Genomic DNA, 24,090 nt, shown 5'->3' with positions numbered 1-24,090 from the left:
AAGCTGCTGAGAGATCAAGTAAGAGTAACAGGGTCACACTCTTCCTGTCCTTCTCCCGATAAAGGTCATCCATCAGGGCGACCAAGGTCAATTCAGTCCCATAACCAGGCCTGAACCCAGACTGAATGAGTCAAGATAATCTGTTTCATCCAAGAGTACTTGCAATTACTGCGCCACAACCCTGTCAATCACCTTCCCTAAAAAGGGGGTATTTGCAACTGGTTGGTAATTGTTGCAGACCAATAGTTCCAGGGTGTGCTTTTTCAGGAGTGGTCGGATCACTGCTTCTAGGATGGCTGGAACCACTCCCTCCTGCAGTGATGTGTTGACCACACCCTGAGTCCACTCGGTCAACCCCCCCCGCAAGCTTTAATAAGCCAAGAAAGGCAAGGGTCTAGAGGGCACGTTGCTGGCCACATTATCGCAAGCACCTTGTCTACGTCAGGCCGCATCAACTGAAACCGTTCCCAAGAAGTTGCAGCAGATGTTGCACTGGACACCTCATTGGTGTCATATAGAGTGTGAGGTTGTAGCATGCAGTGTTGGTGGGAACAAGAGGATGAGATGGAGAGTGGCTGGTCAAGTATGATGGAAGGAGGAGGACAGGAAGGTGAAAAGGAGGTTAGAATGACTGAGAGGAAAAGAAGCAGGACACCTTTACCTCCATACCTCAATCCTCCTTTTGAGCCAGGAAGCTTCCCCTGATTGACTCCATGATGATAGCCACCTTCTCTGCCTCAGAAGAACAGCCTTGCATTGGGCAGTGACACCAGAAAATGGACTCTGTGTGTGCACATGTGTGCATAAATACAGAAATGGAGGGGGAAAGGGAAGGTGGAAGTGGTAAAGGTGGCCAGGACATGGAGAAAATTGGGAAGTGAGAGTATTTACAGAGGTGAAAGAGCCAGAGGGTGCATTGAAGGGAACTAGAAAGATAGAGAAAAAGTTAATATTTTAAAACAATAATAATGAACTAGTTAAAACTAATAATGAACTAATTCTGTGCAACGAGGAAGGGGATCAGAGAGAGAAGCAATTGAAGGAGGAAGAAGTGAAAGTAAAATGAGTAGGGAAGAAAGATGAAAGAAACTTGAGAGTTGGGGAATAGAGAACAAGTGTGAAGGGTGAAGCAAGAAGAAATGACAGGAGATAAGTAAAATTTGAGAGGTATATTTGGGGAGGAAAAATATTAAATAAAAGCCTTCTCTACTAATAATTCTATATTAGCAATCCTGTCTGTAATAGGGAGGCTAAGTCACAATACCTCCAATGCCAATGTCTGTATTTAACCTGAGGAAACCTGAACCATGGAGCTCTGTGCCACAAGGAAATCACAATTTTTAAAGGTATATTAAACAGTAATAGAAAACAGTGTCAGTAATTGCTAGCTGCTTCCAAACCCTGCTTCCATCTGCCACCATTTTGTGACTGTCTCTGCTAGGGTTGCCAGGCTCAGGGCCTGAGAATGATTCTGTATCTTTAAGAGAAGAGAAAATACATCCAACTGCAGGTTTTCTTACAACACTGTAATGGGGAAAACCACAAGGGGAAATTTTCCCTTACCCCTACACAACTTTTAAAGATACAGAAGACCTCTTGGAGGCTGGGCCTGGCAACCAAGAGGTCTTATGTACTGTATCTTTAAAAGTTGTGCAGGGGGAAGGGAGAATTTCACCTTGTGGTTTTCCCATTACAGTGTTGCAAGAAAGCCTGCACTTGGCTGAATTTTCTCTTATCTTAAAGATACAGGATCAGGATCAGGCCCTGAGCCTGGCAACCCTAGTATCTGCTCTTGCATTTCCTTTTTGTGGCTAGTGAGCGTCAGTCATTTTAGTTCTTTCAGGTAGGCCCTGGGGATGGAAAATGTGGGAGTTCCTCCTTGTAGCATGTTAGCTTTCCATATGCAGAGGGTGTGAGATAGAGGTGCTTTAAATAAGCACATTTTTTTCAAAGTGGTGCAATCACATGAAACATTAAACTGCGCTGCTGTGAATGTTTGAATTGGCACTAAGAAAGGTGACTAGAGGAGGTTAAATCTGTTCTTCACTTAAAGTACCAATGGATTTTTTTTGTATCCCAAGCTGATTAAGGAGAGTGGCTTGAAAAACATTTTATAAATATGTAGCAATTATTTTAAGTGGTTGCAGTTCACTGCATATTTGTGCTGTGAAAATACACTTAAGAATTTTCTGGCGAAAATACTTTCCATAACATTAGTGTTAGTTTGTAGGTTTTGGCTTTTTAACGTGCCACCAAAAACTGCCAAGATCTAGTTTTGCAGTGGTATTCAAGATCCCAGGCTTGTAAATATTATCCATAGGCAAGATCTGACACATGCCATTATAAACTAAGAGTTAAATGAGTTGTATTGGCGAAAGCCAGATTAATTTTAGGTTACTTTTTAAAATAAGCATAATTGAGATGGTGCTAGGTTGTGTTTGATAAAGTACTTAATATTTCTTTGTACAGCACCTAGCAGAATTTGTTTTGACAGGGTTCTATTTCTTGCCTTTGAAAAAATAGGAGCCAAACTACAAGTTAGGTAAGTATGGCCCAATGGCCTGTTTTAAAAAAGAAAGAAAAGCCACTTTCAGGGCCAGCCAGTGGGCAGCAGTCTGGAGAAAGTCAAAACCAGGAGTCTGTACCAAAACACAACCAGGATCAGGGGGCAAACCAGAGAACAAACCAGTAGTCAGGATCAACGAAAACACCCAAAAACAAAGGCACATGAGACCTCAGGCAGACCTGCTTGAGCGGAATTCTACTGAAACAGGAAGCCGCCTTATACTCCTTCCAGCCCAGTAGCAAGCCTAGGTGGGTCTATTTTGCAACACAGTTTTTCACAGAGAAGTTGTAGTGATTTGTAGTGATGCAGCTCACCACATTGGGCAGTGTCAGCAATTCCTGACAGCCCCTTCTAGAGAGGCCTCAGATTGCTCAGTTTTCCTACTCTAATTGCTTACCCGCCAACACTTGCAGGCCAATTTTGCAGGGAGAAAATGGCAGTATGGAAAGGGTTAAGGACTTCTTCCCCACCTGATGCTTCTGTCTTCCTAATCACCCAGTCTGGAAGTAGCTTTATCCCTTTAAATGGGCTTCTGGGCTGCTACAGGTACTTGTATGCAACTCATGGCTTTGCATACAAACCTCAATCACAATACAGGCATACCCCGCTTAAAGTCGCTTCACTTAAAGTCGCCTTGCTATAAAGTACATGCTCCATACTCCACCATACCCCACTTTAACGTGCGCTCTTCGCAATAACGGACACTTAATGGTATGACGCCGCTGCCATCTAGTGGCGATTGCTGTGCAGTACATGCATAGATAATTGCTTCATTTTAAGTACATTTTCACTTTACATACACACTCCGGTCCCATTGCGTATGTTAAAGCAGGATATGCCTGTATAGGAAATGACATAAATTCTCCATCTGAACCCATTAGTAGTTTTGCTTTAACGTTTAAACAATATACATTAGTAGTCAAAAGTTTTAGCTAATACACTGCATTTTATTACAATTAGTTATAAGATATATATATATATATTAGTTATTTTTAGGATTACAAAGGGATTCAAAGCACAGTATATAAAATGTTGAGCTTTAAAGAAATGTCCTTCATTGATATGTACACCTTATACAGATATTGAGGCTCTGTTTGCGGTAGAGGATAAGGATCAGAATGTCCTACCCCATTCATTCATTTAAATGAATGAATGTGTGCATAGGTGCCTATATGCATAGACCCTGGTGCATGTAGGCTAGACAAACATGATCAGTACATTTTAAATTTTTATTTTTGCATAGTTCCAGATGTGTCAATAGAGCATGTTCTACATATGTAGGCTCTTAAATATAGTCAAATGTGCAGATGATGGGCAGAACAGGCACACAACGTGAGCAGAAAGGACTGACCTAATTATTAATTTTAGTGTACCGTTTGCACAGAAGTACAGTATTACAGAAACACACATATAGTTTTATGAATTCCTATGTTATCTATTACTTTGTTTGCTTCCAAGTAACTAATTTTGCAACACAAGCATTTTGTGTAGTTAAGGATTACAATTTGTCTTCCTAGTCATAGTATGACAGAATGCCCAGTAATGCCAATCCTAAGTATAATTGTTATTCACTAATAGGCAAAAAACCTTGTGGTTTAAGAATGTACCTATAGCCCACAGATATTTCTACCAAACTTTAAAAAGCAGGGAAATTGGGCAGCTATAGTGAATGCACCAGGGGAGCAGGAGACCTGAACTCCTCTCTGAGATATTGTACTGCCCTACAAAGTTGTCAAAATGCAAACACCATTTGGGTTGGTCTTTCACAGTCCAATCCACTTGCTGTGTGGCTTGGAAGAATTTGGTAACGTGCCTCTTTAAGTCGATCCTGACTTATGGGGACCCTATGAATAGGGTTTTCATGGCAAACGGTATTCAGAGGTGGTTTTACCATTGCCTTCCACTGAGGCTGAGAGGCAATGACTGGCCCAAGGTCACCCAGTGAGCTTCATGGCTGTGTGGGGATTTGAACCCTGGTCTCCCAGGTTGTAGTCCAGCACCTTAACCACTACACCACACTGGTATACCACTTACAATATTAGCTACTTGCATATACACCCTCCAAAACTTCCAAGATGAAAATAGTTGGTGTTAAGTACACAAGCGTGCCACTATCTTCATATCAAGAATCACTAGCATATCTCCTCTTGCCCCACCTCCAACACACCCTACATCTGATGTATGTTATGTTTACTCAGCAGTAGGTTGACCTGTCTCAGGCTGGCTTCCAAAATAGGTGTGTTAGTAAACTGACCATAACAATTTCCCATTTAAAAACTGATGCATATTTTAATAGAACCTTTAATGCCACAATGGGCTTAGTTGTACTTCTTATATCATTGATGATATTGTGACATTGTAGGCAAGATATTATGCCTGCCTCAGTCAATTGAGGTATTTATATATTAGTATACGTGCATGCCCACACTGGCGCAGTGTGCAAATCTGTTGCTATGGTTTGTTTTTGTCATGTTGATGGTAATTTTTGGGAGTGAAACAATCCATGATCCCTAGTTCAGACGCAACTCTTAGCTAGGGATTCTGGCTTGTTTCCTCCATGCACTGGCAGAACCAAACAATTTTTTAAAAAAATCCTCCTAGAAATTGATCAGCGTTTTAGGTTGCCTTTAAATGCAAACTGAATTGAATTTCTCCCCTGTCCATGTTAGAGACTCATTTTAATGAAGTATATGTGCAAATATAAAATACAATATAGACTAAACCAAATTTCTGAGTAACACAAAACAGTTCTAGTGTTAGGGGGTGGCCCCACTGGCACCAGCATTGAGGATAGGTCCAAATGATCTCCGCCAGGCTCCCTCTACAATGAGTTTCCGCCGAGCTGTGAAGGCCTGGCTCTTCAGGCAGGCCTTTGGGGTGGGCTAGATTTTAACAACATTGCTTTTACATTTTAATGTTATTGTATTGATGTGTCATTTTATGCTATTTTGCTTATTTTGTACGTCGCCCAGAGTGACTTGTTAGACAGTCAGATGGGCGACTAAGAAATCTAATAAATAAATAAATAAAATGTGCACAGAGGTGGTGGTAGGGATCCTTCTATAGCTTGTGGGGAAATCCAAGCATATCAGTTCTACTTCATTTATCAATATAACTGAATAAGGGAAGACTTGCATTACAGGTTGATGACAGGCTGATTTTTTGAAGCTTATGGAGGATAAGTATTATTTTTTTAATTCCTTAGCATGCTGTAGTGACTCTGACTACTGAGTTTTTTCTTGAGCCTGGCCACCTCCTAATACATTAAAATATCTGTGATACAAACTAACTCAGCAAAGTGTATTTGACATGTTAACTGCTCCATCATTTTAATTAGAAAGTTCCTTAGTGAAAGAGTTTCATCACAGGTTTCTATGAGCTTTTTAAATGGGTAATTCTGAAATGGGTCTATTTTATATAATGTGGTGAATTTCAGTTTAGAAGGCAAACAAGTTGTCATATAACCCTTTTGGGGGAATTAGCAGTGTATCAATCTTGGGATTTTCTTCCCTTATAGGAATCCTGTTGAGATTATGATACTGAAGCTATTAATTTAAGCATTTTAGTGCACCAAGATACAAATACAGCCTATTATGTGCAATTTCCTTTTAAGAATTTGGTAATAATAACCACAGGAATTCAGTCAGAACTTAGAAACATAGGTATGTTAACACCTTCATAGATGTAGTCCTGCTGGTTATGGGACTGTTTATAAACTCTGGTTTTTGCAATCACTAGTGTAAGTCATGTTGCTATAATATGCTGTAACTTTTTAATGTAGGCTAGCCAGCTCTCAAACACTCAAGAGGCATCCAGTATAAAATACTAGAATTCAACTATTTCATGAAAATAGTAACATTTAAAACATGTGTTTATGTAGGGAACTTAATTCAAAGTTGGCTTTATCTCTGGAAGGTCTTGCATAAGCAGTGGTTTGCTCGTTGACTTCAACATTGTGGGCTACTTCTGGACACGCTTTTAAGCAAGAAAGTCCCCTGCCACAGGTGTTCTGTATGTTCTCTTGAACATACTCACTGCTTGGATTAGAGGCTGCTGTATAATATATATATATATAAAGAAAAGAAGTGCATTTTTGGCACTGAATAGGTATATGGGTGTATATATGAGAAAAAACATTCTTACAGAGTAAGCTGAGGGAAGGTGCCAGACTTCAGGGGCACATGCTGTGGTGCCAACATTGCTCCCCCCAGACGCGGCCTAGCCCTGCTTGTAATGGTTGTTGCAGTCTCCACGTGCTTTCTCTACCTCCTCTGCTTTGCCAGTGGCAGCAGTGCTACTCACTGCCCTCCCTAAGTGCCCAGACATGTTTTAGCACTGGATGGAGTGTGACAGTTTTGAACAGGAGCTAAGCTCAGCTGCCTTCTGTGTGGCTACCAACCATCTTAAGTTACCAAAAACGCAATGCCCCAAAACCTATGGGTTTCTGTAGATTTCATAGATCTATGGGTTGGAGCATTTATATCTGTATGCAATTCTGCTGGCTTTTGCAGACTCACCTGTTTACAGAGGCACTCCCTTGATTTCTTGACCTGAATTTTGCTGTATTGTTTTAATGGTACTATTTTATTGTATATTTTTATTATGGGTATAATTATTTTTAATGCCTTGTGTAACTTGGTTTTTATACTTTGCAAACTGCTTAGAAGCCTTTTTGGCATTCAATGGTATTAATTCATAACTTAACATGGCATGTGGCCAGTACAGGTGAGAGGTGAGCTTGGCTCTTGTCCGGAAGCAGCATCACTGCCTGTTGCTCAAAAGCATCTTGGGGACCCAGTGGGAACAGAGATGAATGCTGTTATGTTCTGGCCAGTGAGTAGGGTTGCCATATTCCAGTTCCACAAATCCGGGTAGGCTAATTTGCATATTATGCAAATTATTTGCATATTATTTGCATATTAATATTTGGATTGTCCAGTTGTTTTGTTTTTGTGCCTAGGAATTACCACCAAAAATTGGGGAAAGATGTGAGAAAACTTTTTTTTAAAAAGCAGCATTTTCAGCCTTAAATGCCTAGACTCTAGTTTCCAACACTATGGAATATTGATTGATTGATTAAGAGGATTTATATCCTGCCCTTCTGCTGTTAAAAACAGAGCACAGCACAGCTTACAAGTATAATAAAAACAATAAAAATACACAATCAATATAAAAACATAATATAAACACAAAATAGCAACAAACATAAAGTAAGTCAGGGCAGCAGTACAGTTAACCATATACGATATATTTCAAAAATGTGGTGGGTGGAGAAAAACAAGAAGCCAAAATGTTAGGAAAAGGAGTCTTTCACAGTACATGCTCAGTTCTAAATACTGTTGCAGCAAGTTTTACAAGTTCCTCCAGTATTCCACTGGTGCAGGCACTCAGCCATTCAAAGTATCTGTATGTTTCTTAGGTTTTATAAAAGCAGAGCTTTGCTTAACTCAAAATTTCTTCTCCCTTTGATCAACCACATCTAAACAGGTTCCACCTCCATACTCAAAGTGAAACTGGGCTTGGAAGTGTGCAACAACCCCACACATAACTTGCTAATTAGATTACCAGTGCCAGGATGTCTGTCTTATCGACTACTCTCCTGTCCCCCCCCCCCCGGGCATCATGAAAGACCCAGTCCTGGGCTCAGAAAGAAAATAAATATCTGGTCCTCTTCAAAGTACTGATAAGCCTCTTGTTTTAATTAAAATAATAATTATAAATTCTTGCTCTTATCACTAATGGGAGTTAATTATCTTGCATATGCTGCTGTTGCTTCTGTGGCTGTAATGGAGTGAGGTTAAAGATAAGTGAAATGCAAATAGGAAAAACAACAACACAAAAGGCAGTAACACTTTCCTAAATGTAATACCATACCAACCACAACAAGATTCCTATGAGTAAGGCAGAAAACTGAGCATCCCACAACCAGTCAGGATTCATAACCAAAAACCCAAACTAAAAAAATCCCAGCAGCCAGTCAGCCAAGGTCACAGAAATCCCCATGCAGCACAACCTGACCTGGGGACTGCAGTTAATGCAAAATGCTGCAGCACAATTGCTGACATGAGTGAGATCCTATCAGCACATAATACCTCTGCTCTGAAATCTGCATTGGTTGCTGATTTGCCACCAGGCCAAGTTCAAGCTGTGCTTTTCATGTTATGGGTGCCACATAGTACTTGTTCTGCTCTTGTAAGAAATCAGTCCTGTAAAGTGGCAGCACCTACGCTTTGGAACTCCTTACCTATTGACATTAGGCAGATGCCTCTTTTCAGCACCTGCTAAAATCAGTTTTCTTGAGGCAAGCCTCTCCAGGCATGTGGAAGCTATTGTGTTTTTAAATCTGTTTTTAACTCATTGTTGGTTTTATTATTTTGAATATTTTTAAGTATCTGTCCTTAACGCTTTTGCCAATAATTTTATTGTTTTAATTATTTCTGTAAATCGGAGATTTTTTACAATAAAGCGATATATAAATGTTGTAAATAAAAATAAATAAACCTTGGAGTCACTGTGGCCCTTGAGTTTCTTCCCACTTTTAGGAACCAAGGAATCTGCCTTATACTGATTCAGGCCATTTCGTACCATGATTTCTTAAATGCAATACCATACCAACCACAACAAGATTCCTGTGAGTAAGGCAGAAAACTAAGCATCTCACAGCCAGTCAGGATTCCTAACCAAAAACCAAAAATATGATAAATGAAGAAATATTTATATAAGCATGACTATCAAATATATTTATTATTTACACAAACTGTAAAGATATTTATAGTGCAATCCTAGGTTTATTTATTCAGAAGCAAGTCCCAGTGTATTCAGTGGGGCTTACTCAAACAGGGACAGAAATGCAACCTCAAGTGATAAGCAACTTCATTCACACAACCCAAAATTCCGAATCATGCCACTTTACACTGTTTTGCAACTCTTTATACTTGTTTTTATGGTTATTTGATTTTAAATGGCTTTATTTCTTGTTGTGAGCTGCCTTGGTTTCCAACCCTACCTCACAGGGTTGTTGGAAAGACTCCATACACATACACACACACACTGCAGATGTATAAATACATACAGCCCATATAATAGTTTATTGTCAAACCAGTTGGTCATTGCAGAAAAATCAGTATTAATTTTTTAAAAATCAGTATTAGTTTCCTACATAATAAAAACTGTAATACCTAAGTAAGCCCTGCCTACGTGCTTTAAAATAGGACTGGAGGGGAGGGGACAGAAAGAGTTAGAGCACAAACACAATTCTTTTTTACATTCTCTCCAAAGTCCCATTAATTTTCAATGGGATTTACTCTGGGCATATGGGATTAGCATTGCTTTTACAAAAGCAAGTATTGGGAAGGTTTTCAAAACACTCCCCAGGATCTGACTCCTGCATACAAGAGGAAAAAAAACTGAAATGTATATACTTACCCAATGTATGAGATTTTCAGATAAACGGGGGGGAAACCACCATTTTCTGGCCTCGCCATGAGGTTTTCTAGACACTGCCTCAGGTCAACCAAACTGAAGCACAACCCTGGCTTCACTGTTTGGCTGCAATCCTGAACGGGCAGGGTTAAAGCTACAAAGTGCTATACAGTACTGTTTAAAGAAAGATTTAACAGTCGGGGGCGGCTGGCGTTTTTATGTATATCTCGAGAACCGGACCACCTAGAAACTTATTTTGTTTTTTAAATTAAAGCTGAGAATCCGGGCCACCTAAGGGGCTAAACGGGAGCCGGGTGGCATGCAAAGAATCCAGGTAAAACCTGGCTAACCGGGCAATATGGCAACCCTACCAGTGAGGGGCTGTGAGTCAGTGTCCAGCCTGGCCTACTGCTGGTGCCAGCCCTGAGTAACCTTAGAAAGTCAAGTAATGTAAGAAATAGCTATTAAAATTATTATGAGTGTGACCTGCACACTTAAAGGTATCTCTTGCGTTGCTTGATCTCTTAGCCTTGATTTAAACTTTCCCTCTTCTCTCTGCATGTAGCCGCTGCAATTTACAATCTACATTTTTGTCACTAAGATATCCAAATCAGCTACCAAAAGGAACAGTAGCATTTACTATTTTACTATCATAACAACATATTAAAAATATTTTCTGTGCAATTGTACATAATTTACTTTTACTTATCAGCCCTACCTAACAGTAGTAGCATTGGTGGAAGAATGACACCACCAAGGGCTGTGTCTGTATTATCTACATCCTGTTGGAAATTATTTTTGGAATCACATTTTCACAGTTGCTTGAACCATAATCAGACACAGAATTGACAAGAACATGCTTTTCAAAATCTCCACCAATAAGACATTCTCCTGTCCGGAAGGAGTATTCATAGAATTATGGAACTGTTAAAGCAAATTTGTATCCTATAATAAAAACTTGGAAAGCATTTTCATTACACCCTGCAATTACCATGTGTTTTGGAGTAGAGTGTCATAAGTGAAACTAATTTCTTATTGCTAACTTAATATATAATCTGAAAACTCACATTCATATTGCCAGAGTACTTTGAATCCCTGATGTATGGTTACTACTATCTGACTCTTGCCATCTACAGGTTTGAGTGCTCAACCTGCTTTTTGTCATATCTTGTCAACTCTGATGTGATGTGATGTCCCTTGTTCTTCTACTTCCTTTTCATTAGCCATTCCATCCTAGAAAATGTAAAAAATATTTTTTCATTTGTGTGGAATTGTGTCTGTGTGCTGATTTCTGCCCTTCTACATTGCTCACAGTTGTCAGAGTCCTGTGGTTCTAGGCAGCTTGATTGCCTTTATAGCAGGGGTTCCCAAACTGTGGCCACCAGTGGTCTGTGAGTTTCATTCAAGTGGTTCATGGCATGTCTATAAAAATATAATTAAAAACCATACAGCATCTAGCACAGTGCATTACAATTGGTACAACAGGCAGAAAAATTATTAAAGTCTGCCAAGACCTTCAGCAATTTTCAAGTGGTCCATGTAGAAAAAAGTTTGGGAACCGCTGCTTTATAGCATTTGTAACTTCCTGCCATCTGTTGTTGTATTTACTAAGTTTGGTTTTGCATATGTGCTTCCTCGAACTGCTCAATTGCTTGTGCCAAAACATTACCTGGGAATCATTTTTAAAATATAGCAGATTGTTTACTTGTTTCTGTACATCCTGGTCCTAAATATTATGTGGTGCTATATCAAAAAACAATGATGGCATAGCATTGTGTATTGTAATGATACACTATGCAGATGTTGGCTCAACCCATGCGATATTTGAGCAAAAGTTGAGATTGGTACTATTCCAGTTCTTTTTGTATTGCTTTTTTATTTGCACCATTTGAACCCCAAAATAAAAATGAAGTTAATAGTTTAGATAAAATTCACTGGCAAGAATGGATTTGATTTATTGTGCAAAGTATAGCAGGTTGGTTTAAATGCTTCACTATATTAATTTACTTCTGTTTGGTTAAGAGTAATTTACAGGTACTAAACTAACAAAACAAGTGTTCAGATTTTTTTAAAAGTCTTCCTCCCACCTCTTATTTTCACTTTGACATATTTCACATTAGTGACTTGATGTTTAGCTAGAAGTTACACTTTTTTCTCTGTTATGAAATACATTCAAGAGATTTGATAAGTAGACATAGGTTTGTGTATTCAGTCAGCCAAATTCTATATATTTGCATCTAGCATCACTGTTATATTTCTACAGTGCCAGTATTTCAAAATGTTTTGTCTTGTCTCTTGTTGTTTGTTCTATCCCAGTCACTGGTGCAAGTCTTGCTAATACAAGAGTACATGTGCAATTGCCCTGTTTATGGGCATCTGGTCTGTGTGGTCCTACTAAATGGTTTTCAGTGGACTAATAGTTTTCATCACAATTTGGACTGCTTTTGTAAAATACTCAAAAAGGTGCTGGAAAGCTGCACTGGAGCAAGCAGTGTCTTGACCTTCAAAGGAACTGATCACCCAAGTTTCAGGTCATGTTCCATCCTGAAAAGTGTTGGAAGTTTGGAATAAAATGGGGAAAATAGCCTAGGAAAAGAATGTTTCTAATCTTTTCCCCAATTTTATTAATCCATAGGGGCCTGCAGGTTCACAGGCTTCACCCCATGCACAGCCCCCCACTCACAACCCCAGCAATCCCACGATGGGACCTCATGGTCAGGTAGGAGGGTATACAAAAGCACCCATATGAAACACTTTATTTGCAACTGCCATTACAATGATAGTTTGCTCATTTCAAATTTATCATTTAACTTTTTTCTTGTCCACCTAAAGTGGTTCATGTTTTGAACCAAATACTCTGTAGTATTCATTTTTCAGTAACTATTTTAAAAAGCACATTGAACCACACTTCCCACCCACCCACTGCCCCCTTTCCCCATATTCTTACCATCTACTTAATAAATTATGTGGTATTGTTTGTCTGTGTGTCTGTCTAGTTAGTTACTTTCCCAACATCCTTGTACGTTGTAACAGCACTTTTGGCATACAATGTGGGCCAGCTAATTTGCCATTATGTTCTTCCCAAATACTATTCACACATGTCTTTGTGAAATTCCTGAATATAGAATTTTCCATATGTTTTGGATCAACAACTGATTGTTTTAAAACCATTATTTGATTGTCACAAATGTAATAATAGTTTGGAAATGGATGCTTTCAGCTATTATATATTAAGCTTGCCAAAATCTTTGATGCCAAAATGTTGTAAATCATTTGGAATGTTTTCATATACTAATTTATTCTTATGGCACTATTTACTTCCTTTCCAATAGGTCTAGAACATGACTTTTTTCAACCCTTGAGAACATCCTAATGATCTTCCTTTGTAATTTCTTATTCTGAGAAATAATAGTAGGGTTGTTACCTGGGGCCATTTGGAGTAAAGCAAATGAGTCTTTCAAAACAGTGCCTTCTTCACAATGTAAAAAAAATCCAAAATAGGGGAGAGAATGAAATTTAGGAGCTACAATATCTGTGTTCATCGTTTAATAGATTATGGCTTTTCACAAGTTAAGCGATTCAGAATTCAGTGTTATCTAACTATAACTAGAATTATACACATCATGATACACCAGTAATCTTTAAATGAAGTATAACAGTACATCTATTTGCATTTTTCACCAATATCTCTTCATATTTTGATAGGGTGATATTTCTGTGTGTTGTTTGTAAGGTTACATAATTTAGAACAATGTAATGTTCAGAAAATGTTTTAGATTACAGTTCTTGCTTCAAGTTCTAGCTCAGAGGTTGGCAGCTATCTAGGGACTCAAACCCTGGTAACGAGCCAAGGACATTCCATGTAGGTAGCATCTACGCAAGTGATATCTGGGTTATTCTTCATCATTCCTTCCTTTAACTAAACACTTCTTTCTCGTAATCATTTAAATCAAAAAGACACTATGGTGGGCTGAGACTTTGTCTCTAGTGGATTCCAAAATGAGATGCCATTCAAAGTGACCAGAGAAGCTATGGGGTCAGATTTAGCATGCAGTCAATGAGCAATTTGAAGAACTGGATTTAGCAGTGTACTAACCTAGCAGCTAACATCTGCTGTATTAATGTGAGAATTTGAGAACTGAGAATCTATCTGGGTCTTGAATGCAGGTTGCATCAGCGACTCAATTACAAAGCTCAATTCTTGATGTGATATATAACAGTGAACATTTACATGTATTCTTATTTGCACAATATATTGGGTTAGAAGGTAATCTTTATTTTAGTTCTCTTTTATGTATGTCATGTAAACAAAGTTCTGTAGAATAAAGTTCTATGTATTATTGCCATTATAACTTATATATGTATTTAATGATTAAACGTATATCCCACTCTTCCTCCAAAAAAAAGCTAGGGTGGCACATTATAATGTAAATCTCTGAAGCTGGGCATTATCACATATGCAGATATATGTACTAGATTTTTTGTGGAAAACCCCCTTACAAAGGTGCAAGAAATTGCTGTTGGAATTGCAAGTAGAGCTAAACCAAAATTACTGTAAGTTGATCTTTTATGTCAAAATGTATGTGTTTGATAAGGGAGAACCTTTTGTTGAACAATAAAAAAACTGCATGAAAATTGAAAGTCTTTTCCTGCTTCTCATCCAAGTTCTTGACATTAATCATAATGCAGGCAGAGCTGTGCAAAAGCTCTCAAAGCCTGGCTTTGAGGAACAGTATAAACCTCTGAACAAGATCAGGAAAGCTCCTGGCCTGACTTAAGTAAAACTTAGACATAGTCTTTTTATATGCTCTTGGTAAGCTTTGCCTTAACCTCTTTCCCAGCCCTGCTTACAGTCACATGGGTTAGAAAAGTGCTAACAGAGTATATAAAGGAACCGTGCATGCATTCCAGCAGCATTCTGGCTCTGATTGCAAGATCAAACCTAATTCCTATGAGTGCCTAGGTTCTTCAGATCCAGAGCTTGGAATATTAGTTTTAAAAAGTAATAAATTACAGTTACAGGGCCCAAAAAAGTAGTAATTACCGTTACAATTGCTCTGAAAGTAACTGATTACTTTTCCTCCAAAGTAATCACTACCATTACATTTCAGTTACTTTAAAAAATGCCTACAATGTGCTGGCCTCGGCTGCTGCCTAAAACAACATTAAAAATAAACGAAACACATGCAGAGGTAGTAGAATAATTATTTTTATTCATAAGATAGCAATGGTGGTCTCTCCACTGGTAAGGGTGGTGGGGAGGGAGGCTGAGGCCACTACTCAGATCTTTGCACGTCAAGTCAAGTGCAACCCCCCCCACTCAGCCAGCCAGCATAATCTCTCTCACTTAACCACCTCCCAGACCCTGCCCTGCCACCAACTAAGGGACACTCACTCAAGCAAACATTTTCCCCTGAGATGCAAAAAAGTTAAAATACTGCAAATGCAGCCCAGTAGCCAGAGAGGGTGGTGGAGGCCACTTTGTGTGCCATGTGCAAACACAGTATTCACACACACACACACACACACACACACACATGTTGTCATCTTTCACCTCCACAGTTCTTTATCTCCATTCTGCTGCTGCCTCCTTCTCCTCCTTTATCCATGTTCTTGACCTCCAGATCCTTTTTCCCTCCACTCCATTCTTCACCACCACTATCCTTTTTTAAAATAATTGTTTTCTCCACTCCACCCCGTCTCACTCTCTGCCTCCTCCCTCGTCGCCTCCTACCCATCCACAGAGCATGAGGAAAGAGCAACACTGCACAGAAGCCCAGTTTGAGGCACATGATTTTCATCTACAAATCAGAGGAGCAGAAGACTTCCCCTGCTTCCCCCCAAGTAAAGCCCAAAAGTAATTCTGGAAACGTTACAGTTACTCCACAAAAGTAGTAAAATTACTCCTAGTTCTATTGCAATCAAAATGTAAAGGAATTACCCCCTCGTTACTCAAAAAAGTAATGAATTACAAGTAATTCGTTACTTGTAACTAGTTACTTCCAAGCTTTGTTCAGATCTTAGCCATGAGCTTAGCCATGGACTGTAGGTCCTTCTCATCTGAGAATAGAAGTGGTAGTGTTTAGTAGTCCCAGAATGCCACCAGCCACAGATTACAACAAACAAGAAACGTGTATTTCTCAGTTAGGAAGGAAGTATAGTAACATTTGACACATTTGACCATTGTTGTGTGGACTAGTATCAAAGTTTAATTAAAAATGCTTGTATATAGGTTCTTAATGTAATTATTTTCTTTTGTAGCCTTTCATGTCCCCGCGATACCCAGGAGGCCCAAGGCCACCTTTAAGGATACCCAATCAGGTAAATAATACTTTTATTAAAGAAATGCAAGTGGCAAGAGAAAACTTTGAACTAGGAAAGTTAAAGCTCTGCAAACTTTTGTTTTGAGCACAATAATTTGTATAAATTTGTATAATACACTTCAAACATTATACAGATATTTAATTGGGAATGTACGAGTTTATTTCCCAGAATACTAGGTCAAGAGTCTCAGCATTTTCATCTCATGTACTTTTATCAGTCTATAGCAGTCAAAAATAGTACTGTAGAAGTTAAAACTGACAGAGCAATCCTAACTATAGAAAGCTAGCATAAATTACGCCAGTGTAAGTTACCCCTGTTCCTAACTCAGTTCAGCAGGAACTTGGAGAAATTTGACTTTCACCATCCTTTTTGCCAGTTAAGGTCCACTGGGTTGCTAGGCAATGTGACCAAGCTGAAAGGGGTTTGGAATAGGTGTAAGTCTCTCCTTGCTCTACCCCTGGAAGGCCCTGTTTTGTGATTTATGCTAGTGTAAGTTACACCATCTTGAGTTCCGCTGGCTGAGCTAGGATGAGGGACTTACACCAGCATAGCCCTGGTTGAGTGCTGGGTCAGACAGAAAAGCCCAAGATCCACTACATCCAAACTCCTGCATCCCGGCGGATCTTGGGTTTGGATTGCACTGTAATGTGACATGAGCCTTCTTAGGCAATGCTGAAGTTAACTGTTACCTATAAAAACTGCTACAAGAAACAGCTAGTTTTTTAAGGAGCCTGCAGCTCCTCTCCCTCTGCCTCCAAATCTGTTTACTGTAAACAAGTAATGTTCCTACCTATGTTTGTTCAGCAATAGAGCAGGTTTATAAAGTACTTCTCAAGGAGAATTAAGTGATATATTAAAAACTGAAAACCAGGATTCTAAAAAGCACTGTTTAATATAAGCCACATTTACAGCACTGTGTTATTTCATGTTTTTCATGTTAAAACTTAGCGTGGTTAAATATATGCTTACCTTTCATGTAGTAGTCCAACCAGTGTTCCATTGAAATCAGTGGGATTTATGCAGTGTTCCTATCCACATTTGCAGCATTTTTTATTAATAGTATACATATAATAACTGGATGGACAAAATGAATTACAATCAAAATGATAGTCAAAATAATTACAGTCAAATATTTGAAATTGGAAATCTTTGTAAAGTTTGTGTCAGTTTGTGGCAATTCATTTTTAAAACTGATGCAAATGAACTCGGGAAAATTATTAGGCAATCAGGCTTCACACATTCATTTGCTGTTCTTACCTTTTCAGTGAAACTGCTGACTGCATTTTTTTTAAAGAAACATCTTTCTCTGTTAAAATACAGTTGGCCTTTTTTATGTTGGGGTTTTGTTTATAGGCACTTGGAGGTGTCCCAGGAAGCCAGCCATTATTGCCTAGTGGAATGGATCCAACACGGCAACAAGGTAAACTGTATTGTTGATAGATATAACATGTTGATTAAGATATTTTGCATCATAACACTATTATTTGTTAGCATGTTAAGCAGTTGGAATCAGGGGCAAAAAAATGGGCTCAGTTGTGGTACAGTAGGTGGGATAGTCCTATCAGTCTTTGCATGGATGTCTCATTGGCATAAGATAAGAAGGAAAACCTTTGTAGTTAATCAACTCTTAATGTCAAAGGGAGAGCTGCTATGCTGAAATCTTGAGTTTTAATTTTTTTTATTTGCTGTATAAATTGAATTGTGACAGATTTCTTTGCATTCAGGTCAGAATTTATGGGAATTGATTTTTTTTATCTAAAAGCCTTTGGTAATTCAGATTTCTTGCTTATCACAGCATTTCCCTTTTATAAGTTACTATTGCTTAGGAATCATCCTGTGAACTATTGCATTCTGCCCAGCATCCAGAGATCTGTTCAGCAGCTATCTGTAGAGTTGCTAGTTGTTTTCCTATAAATATTTTGAATAATTGAAATGTATATCATGTAGTTATTTTAGAATACGAGGTGGAAGCTGCTCTTAATATATTTGGAAGAAACAAATCACCAGGAATAGATGGCATACCAATAGAGTTGCTACAAGTGACTGAGACTGAATCTGTCCAAATTTTGACAAAAAATTATCAATAAATATGGAAAATTAAACAATGGCCCACAGACTGGAAACGTTCACTATACATCCCAATTCAAAGCAAGGGGATCCCAGGGAATGCAGTAATTACCAAACTATTGCCGTAATATCCCATGCAAGTTAGGTACTGCTCAAGATTCTAAAACAAAGGCTCTTACCATATATGGAGTGAGAAATGCCAGATGTCCAAGCTGTATTTAAAAAGGGAAGAGGCACCAAAGATCATACCGCAAACATATGTTGGATAATGGAATGGAGCAAGGAATTTCAGAAGAAAATCACCCTGATTGTGTATATCATGGAAAAACTATGGAATGCTTTAAAAGAAATGGGGGTGCCACAGCATCTGATTGTTCTGATGTACAACCTATCCTCTGGACAAGAGGCTACTGTAAGGACAGAATATGGAGAAACTGATTAGTTCCCCATGTGAGACGGGTGTATTTTATCACCCTATTTATTTAATCTATATGCAGAACATACCATGCTAAAAGCGGGATTGGACCAAGATGAAGGAGGTGTGAAAATTGGAGGGAGAAATATCAATAATTTAAGATATGCAGACAATGCCATACTACTAGCAGAAACCAGTAATGATTTGAAACAAATGCTGATGAAAGTTAAAAAGGAAAGTACAAAAGCAGGACTACAGCTGAACGTCAAGAAGACTAAAGTAATGACAACAGAAGATTTATGTAACTTTAAAGTTGACAATGAGGGCATTGAACTTGTCAAGCATTATCAATACCATGGCACAGTCATTAGCCAAAATGGAGACAATAGTCAAGAAATCAGAAGAAGGCTAGGATTGGGGACGGCAGCTATGAAAGAACTAGAAAAGGTACTCATGTGAAGATGTATCACTGAATACCAAAGTCAGGATAATTCAGACCATGGTATTTCCGATCTCTATGTATGGATGTGAAAGTTGGACAGTGAAAAAAGTGGATAAGAGAAAAATATACTAATTTGAAATGTGGTGTTGGAGGAGAGCTTTGCAGATACCATGAACCGCGAAAAAGACAAACAATTGGGTGTTAAAAAAAAATTACACCAGCACTATCACTAGAAGCTCAAATGATGAAACTAAGGTTATCATACTTTGGACACATAATGAGAAGACATGATTCACTAGAGAAGACAATAATGCTGGGGAAAAGAGTAGGGAGTAGAAAAAGAGGAAGGCCAAACAAGGGATGGATTGATTCCATAAAGGAAGCCACAGACCTGAACTTGCAGGATCTGAACAGGGTGGTTTATGACAGATGCTATTGGAGGTTGCTGATTCATAGGGTTGCCATAATTCATAACCGACTTGAAGGCGGATAACACACACACAGTTATATATTTAGCACTGTCACTCAGTTAATGCATATTTAGTAAATTGTATTCATTTTAATATTATGCAGTTCCATTTTTTCTCTAAACCTGTTTTGTCTAAACAAAAAGAAAGTCTGGATACATTTCATAACTTGCCTATAGTGAGCAGGTTGTTTGGGGTGAATCCATTTTCTTTTTTATTAAGTTTGCAAATGAATTAAGCTAAATTTCTGAAGAAAATGCTTTTTTATTTGTAACTAATGCAAGCCAGTGTTGTGGCAAGTATCACCTTAGAAGAGACATCGCCTCTGTGTGCAAGGAGGAAGAATAGCTAATCCATGTTGATGCCTGCCACACACATACGTGTGTGTGTGTGTATATATATGTTTGGTAAATGTTTGGATTAAATATTATTAGCAATTTGTGGGAAGAGATCTAAGAATGTGCCTCTGATTGTAAAAACACTTTAATCAATTATTCTGATTGTTCAACTAAAAGTTGTAGCCCTAATATATGTCTTTTTTTCAGGACATCCAAATATGGGTGGGCCCATGCAGAGAATGACTCCTCCTAGAGGAATGGTTCCACTAGGACCTCAGGTATATTGCTTGTGTTGCAGTTCATATGGCCACATGTATCATCATTCCTGTTTTTGTGTGGAATTTATAATACAACTATACCACTATTTGTACTTGCTATGTTCTTCATACAGAAAATATATGCCATGCCCCTAGAACCATTCCTTGCTTGATTACACCAAGGTCTATCTAGTCCAGCATTCTATTTCCAACAGTGGCCTCTGAAAGCTTTAAAATGGATCATAAAGTAGATGGCCTTGCCTGTTTGTTTTGTTTTGTTTGATCTCATCTTCCCGTACTTGGGAATTATACTACACATGGATAATCTATTTATTTATAAATTCCCTGAATCACCTTTAATTTTGTGAATCATTATGCATAGATGCAGCATATTTTTGAATACAAAATGCCTTGGGCAAATAGTGGCAATGCATTCGTAAGGGAACTCCATCCATTGGTTCTTTTTCATGATTGTATTCAATTGTAGTTTTTAAAATGTGCTATTTGTTTAAAATGCAACATTCATTTTTCTTCTACTTCTCTAAAGTTGCATACAGAATCAAGCCTTCGGTATATCTCCTTTCTTAATAGTTACATTAGCTATTTTTTGAGAAATGCACAATATTTTTTTTAAAAAAATAAAGCAAGTGTGAAAGAAAACATATTTAATTATTTCTGATTGTTGGTCATTCACCATCTTTTGGGGCCTATCCATGTTAATCTCTTCATAACTCCCTCAGCATCTTGATTCATTCAAGTAAGACTCTTTCTCAGATTTGCCTTTTAAAATATTTTCTAGCCATTTGGCATAATTGTATACTTACATCTGTGAAAAAAAAGAAGTAATATCCAAATCCTCTCCTATAAAATTCTAGCATAGAAACTGATTCAGTTATCATAGCTACAATATGCCATAAACACCTTAGCTTCACAACCTGTTCAGAAAGAAGCAGAAGAGTGTGAATCTTCAGATTTCTAATCAGAGAAAATTGAACTGAATAGCATGAAAGTTAGTCTGCTTTTGTCTCCATTAGATATAGTTGAAACAATTATAGTTTGTTGTTTTGATATGCTAATATTAAAGTGGACCCTTCAGTGATATTGTAGAATGGTTGCTCTTTGATCTGGAAAATGAATGTCAATTTTATAAAATAAAATTTCCTAGGAGAGCTGTCATGTTTCCACTTTGCTGCTGCTGTTAAGCTTCCTTGTGAAAGCATTCCTGCATGAAGTTATATTTAATTGTGGCTTAAAGTACCTTATTTTTGAAAGAGGTTAAAACTGTGGTAATGTAATTGATGCCTTTATAAGAAAGTTTAACCACAACAAACATAAAGGAAAAGTAATTGTAGTACTTTTCCTTGTCAAAAATAACTGGAGAAAAGCATCTCTGTATAACATACAGGTATGCTGAATAGCTTTGGGCAAGTTGTTAACTCTTTGGTTTAGCTGCTGCCTATAAACTGTCAGTAGTAATTAATGTAGTTACTATGTTATGCTGAAGAAGAACAAGGGCTAGTAAAGAGTTTACTTACTGAGAAAATAATTCCAAAAGCATTGCAGCTGAGCAACCTTAATTTCAAAGGAGCTTGCATTGGACCTTGGACAAGCCACATTGAAATGAATGGAGACTGCTTAACAGCATTACTAAGTACATAGCATCCTAAAAGTGCTGCTTAAATTGTTAACAATGAACTTTAGAATACAACTTTTTAAAAAGTTTTGTGTAGAGTCTCTATTCTTGAAATCTACCATCATAGTACAGTGGATTTAAAGTGGGAGGTATTGATGAGGATTTATTTGAAGCTTATGCTGAAAGTTTTAAAGGCAGCCAGTTTTATATACATATATGTTCATGACCCCTGTTTATATACTTCTGGAAGAGTTCAAGTAAAATATGACAGAGCTCTACGACCACATTGTGATATCACATTGCTCATTCGTCAGCAGCAGTAGGGTAGTGGCAAATTCAGAAGTGCAGGGTCCCTTCATGATGGTCATAGCCATGCCCCCATTTTTTGCCACTGGGTTGAGAATGAGATCTTTGTTAATCCCTGCTCCCACAACAACAGACGTCCCTAGGAGCTGATAAGCACGAAAGAGGAGAGTGTTAGCTACTGAGAAGAGTCTTCTTGGTGACTGACTCACTTCCTTTCACTTTGATTGGCTCCAATCAGCAGGAAAGGACAAGGAGGCATGTTAGAAGACTCTTTCAAATGGCCAGCACACTCCCGTTTCATGCTGATTGTCTCATAGGTTGCTGGAGACATTGGGACCCTGCTCCCCAAAAAGTAAGGGGACTAAGACCCCCCTGAGGCCCCAGGCGACTACACCCCAGTCAGCAGGACTAGAGCATATGTCCTAGAACACAGGTTTGTTGACCAGATTCATATGGGGCTCTCTATTTTAAAAATTTGTTTCACATTTTTTATTACAAAGTGTTATATGGGTATGCTTGCAAAGTAGATAGTTTTGGCCATGGCCACCTTTAAGCACTCAAGCCTGCCTTCCCTTCTTAAAAAGATTGAGTTGTTTGTTTTTTTAAAAAAAATCCTGTGTATTTGAATAGTATAGCTCTTACAGCCGAGGATACATGCGGTCTAAGATGATCATGTTACAATTATGTCGTACGGTGCTATACAATTATGCCTGTCTGCTAGTGGAACAGACTTCCACTTGCGCAATACCACTTTCTCATACTCTCCTCCCCCCTTCCACTAAATCTGCTTCAGAGTTTTAGAGGATGTTATGGAACAGATTTCATGGGGTGCAGAGGGCCACAGGGGAGATGGGAAGGAAAAATCCACTTCTGCAGCACCGGATATCACCCAACTATATGCTTGAGCTAGGCTGAAAACACATTCTGGTTTTCTGTAGAACAAAGCAATGGGCTTTTTTTTTTCATGTCTTCTGAATAATTTTTTGCTCACTGCTGTAGAATGCTTATTAAGTAAACATAGCCATCATCTTATTTGGTATAAGTATTTACTTCGAATGCTAAATACTAAAATATTACATCAATTAAAACAGTTTACTTTAAAAAAAATCCATCTGAATCCCTTAAAATGTTTTCACAATATAGAGTAACCTTATGTGAAATTGGAATTATATCTGTCCCCCACAGACAATTGTGATCTATCATAATATTACAATATTTATGGATCAACATTTGTAAACATGATTAGTGTACTTCCATTGTTAAGATAATAAGACTATTAGGAAATGCTAAATAGTTTTATTAAAATTAGAGAGAGTGTAGTAATAATAATTGTTCTTAGTCAAGTAACTCAAATCCTAAAAATGAATGGCACAGGCCTATCCAATAAGCAGATGTGTAGGGAAGTCATTAACCTGCTGTCCTTTCTTTTCCCCCTCCTCTTTGGTTTTGTTTTTTTGTTTTGTGGTAGTCTGACCCTTGGTTATCATTGCAGAACTATGGAGGTGCAATGAGACCCCCACTGAATGCTTTAGGTGGCCCTGGAATGCCTGGAATGAATATGTAAGTAAAAATAATTGCTGCTAAAACATTTAGAATAAGCATAATACTGTTTTCAATTAAACCTTATGACAATAATGTGTACATGGTGGGGAAGAACAACCTAGTTTGGTTAACATTTACAGTTGTGACAAAATACCAAAATACTAGCATGTATGTGCTGTTCATCTTGCATTGGATTAAGCCTCACCTGGAGACTTCCTTGCGAGCCAAGATCAAAGCATTTTGTTGATGATCTAGATTCCTTGTTATCATGTTGTATTGGAATTCGAAGTTAATGGTTTGTTACTTTAATA

The 24,090-nt window shown here is 38.1% G+C and overlaps 1 protein-coding gene across 11 annotated transcripts in view; it reads left to right on the top strand.

The window, feature by feature from the left end:
• The window catches only part of SSBP2 (single stranded DNA binding protein 2), a 258,532-nt gene that overhangs the window by 190,322 nt on the left and 44,120 nt on the right, over positions 1-24,090 (top strand). For 6 of the 11 annotated variants that reach the window (XM_061621824.1, XM_061621791.1, XM_061621813.1 and 3 more), the window contains 4 exons: positions 16,250-16,309; positions 17,666-17,732; positions 20,249-20,319; positions 23,706-23,797. In XM_061621824.1, coding sequence (XP_061477808.1) covers positions 16,250-16,309; positions 17,666-17,732; positions 20,249-20,319; positions 23,706-23,797 — 290 coding nt within the window. Of the gene's footprint in view, positions 1-12,688; positions 12,708-16,249; positions 16,310-17,665; positions 17,733-20,248; positions 20,320-23,705; positions 23,798-24,090 lie in introns of those variants that run through there. The other 5 variants (XM_061621832.1, XM_061621796.1, XM_061621839.1 and 2 more) reach the window with 2 other exon arrangements.

The sequence above is a fragment of the Rhineura floridana genome, chromosome 1 (genome assembly GCF_030035675.1).
Source record: "Rhineura floridana isolate rRhiFlo1 chromosome 1, rRhiFlo1.hap2, whole genome shotgun sequence".
Lineage (NCBI taxonomy): Eukaryota > Metazoa > Chordata > Lepidosauria > Squamata > Rhineuridae > Rhineura > Rhineura floridana.
This window is presented reverse-complemented; position numbering and strand designations above follow the sequence as displayed.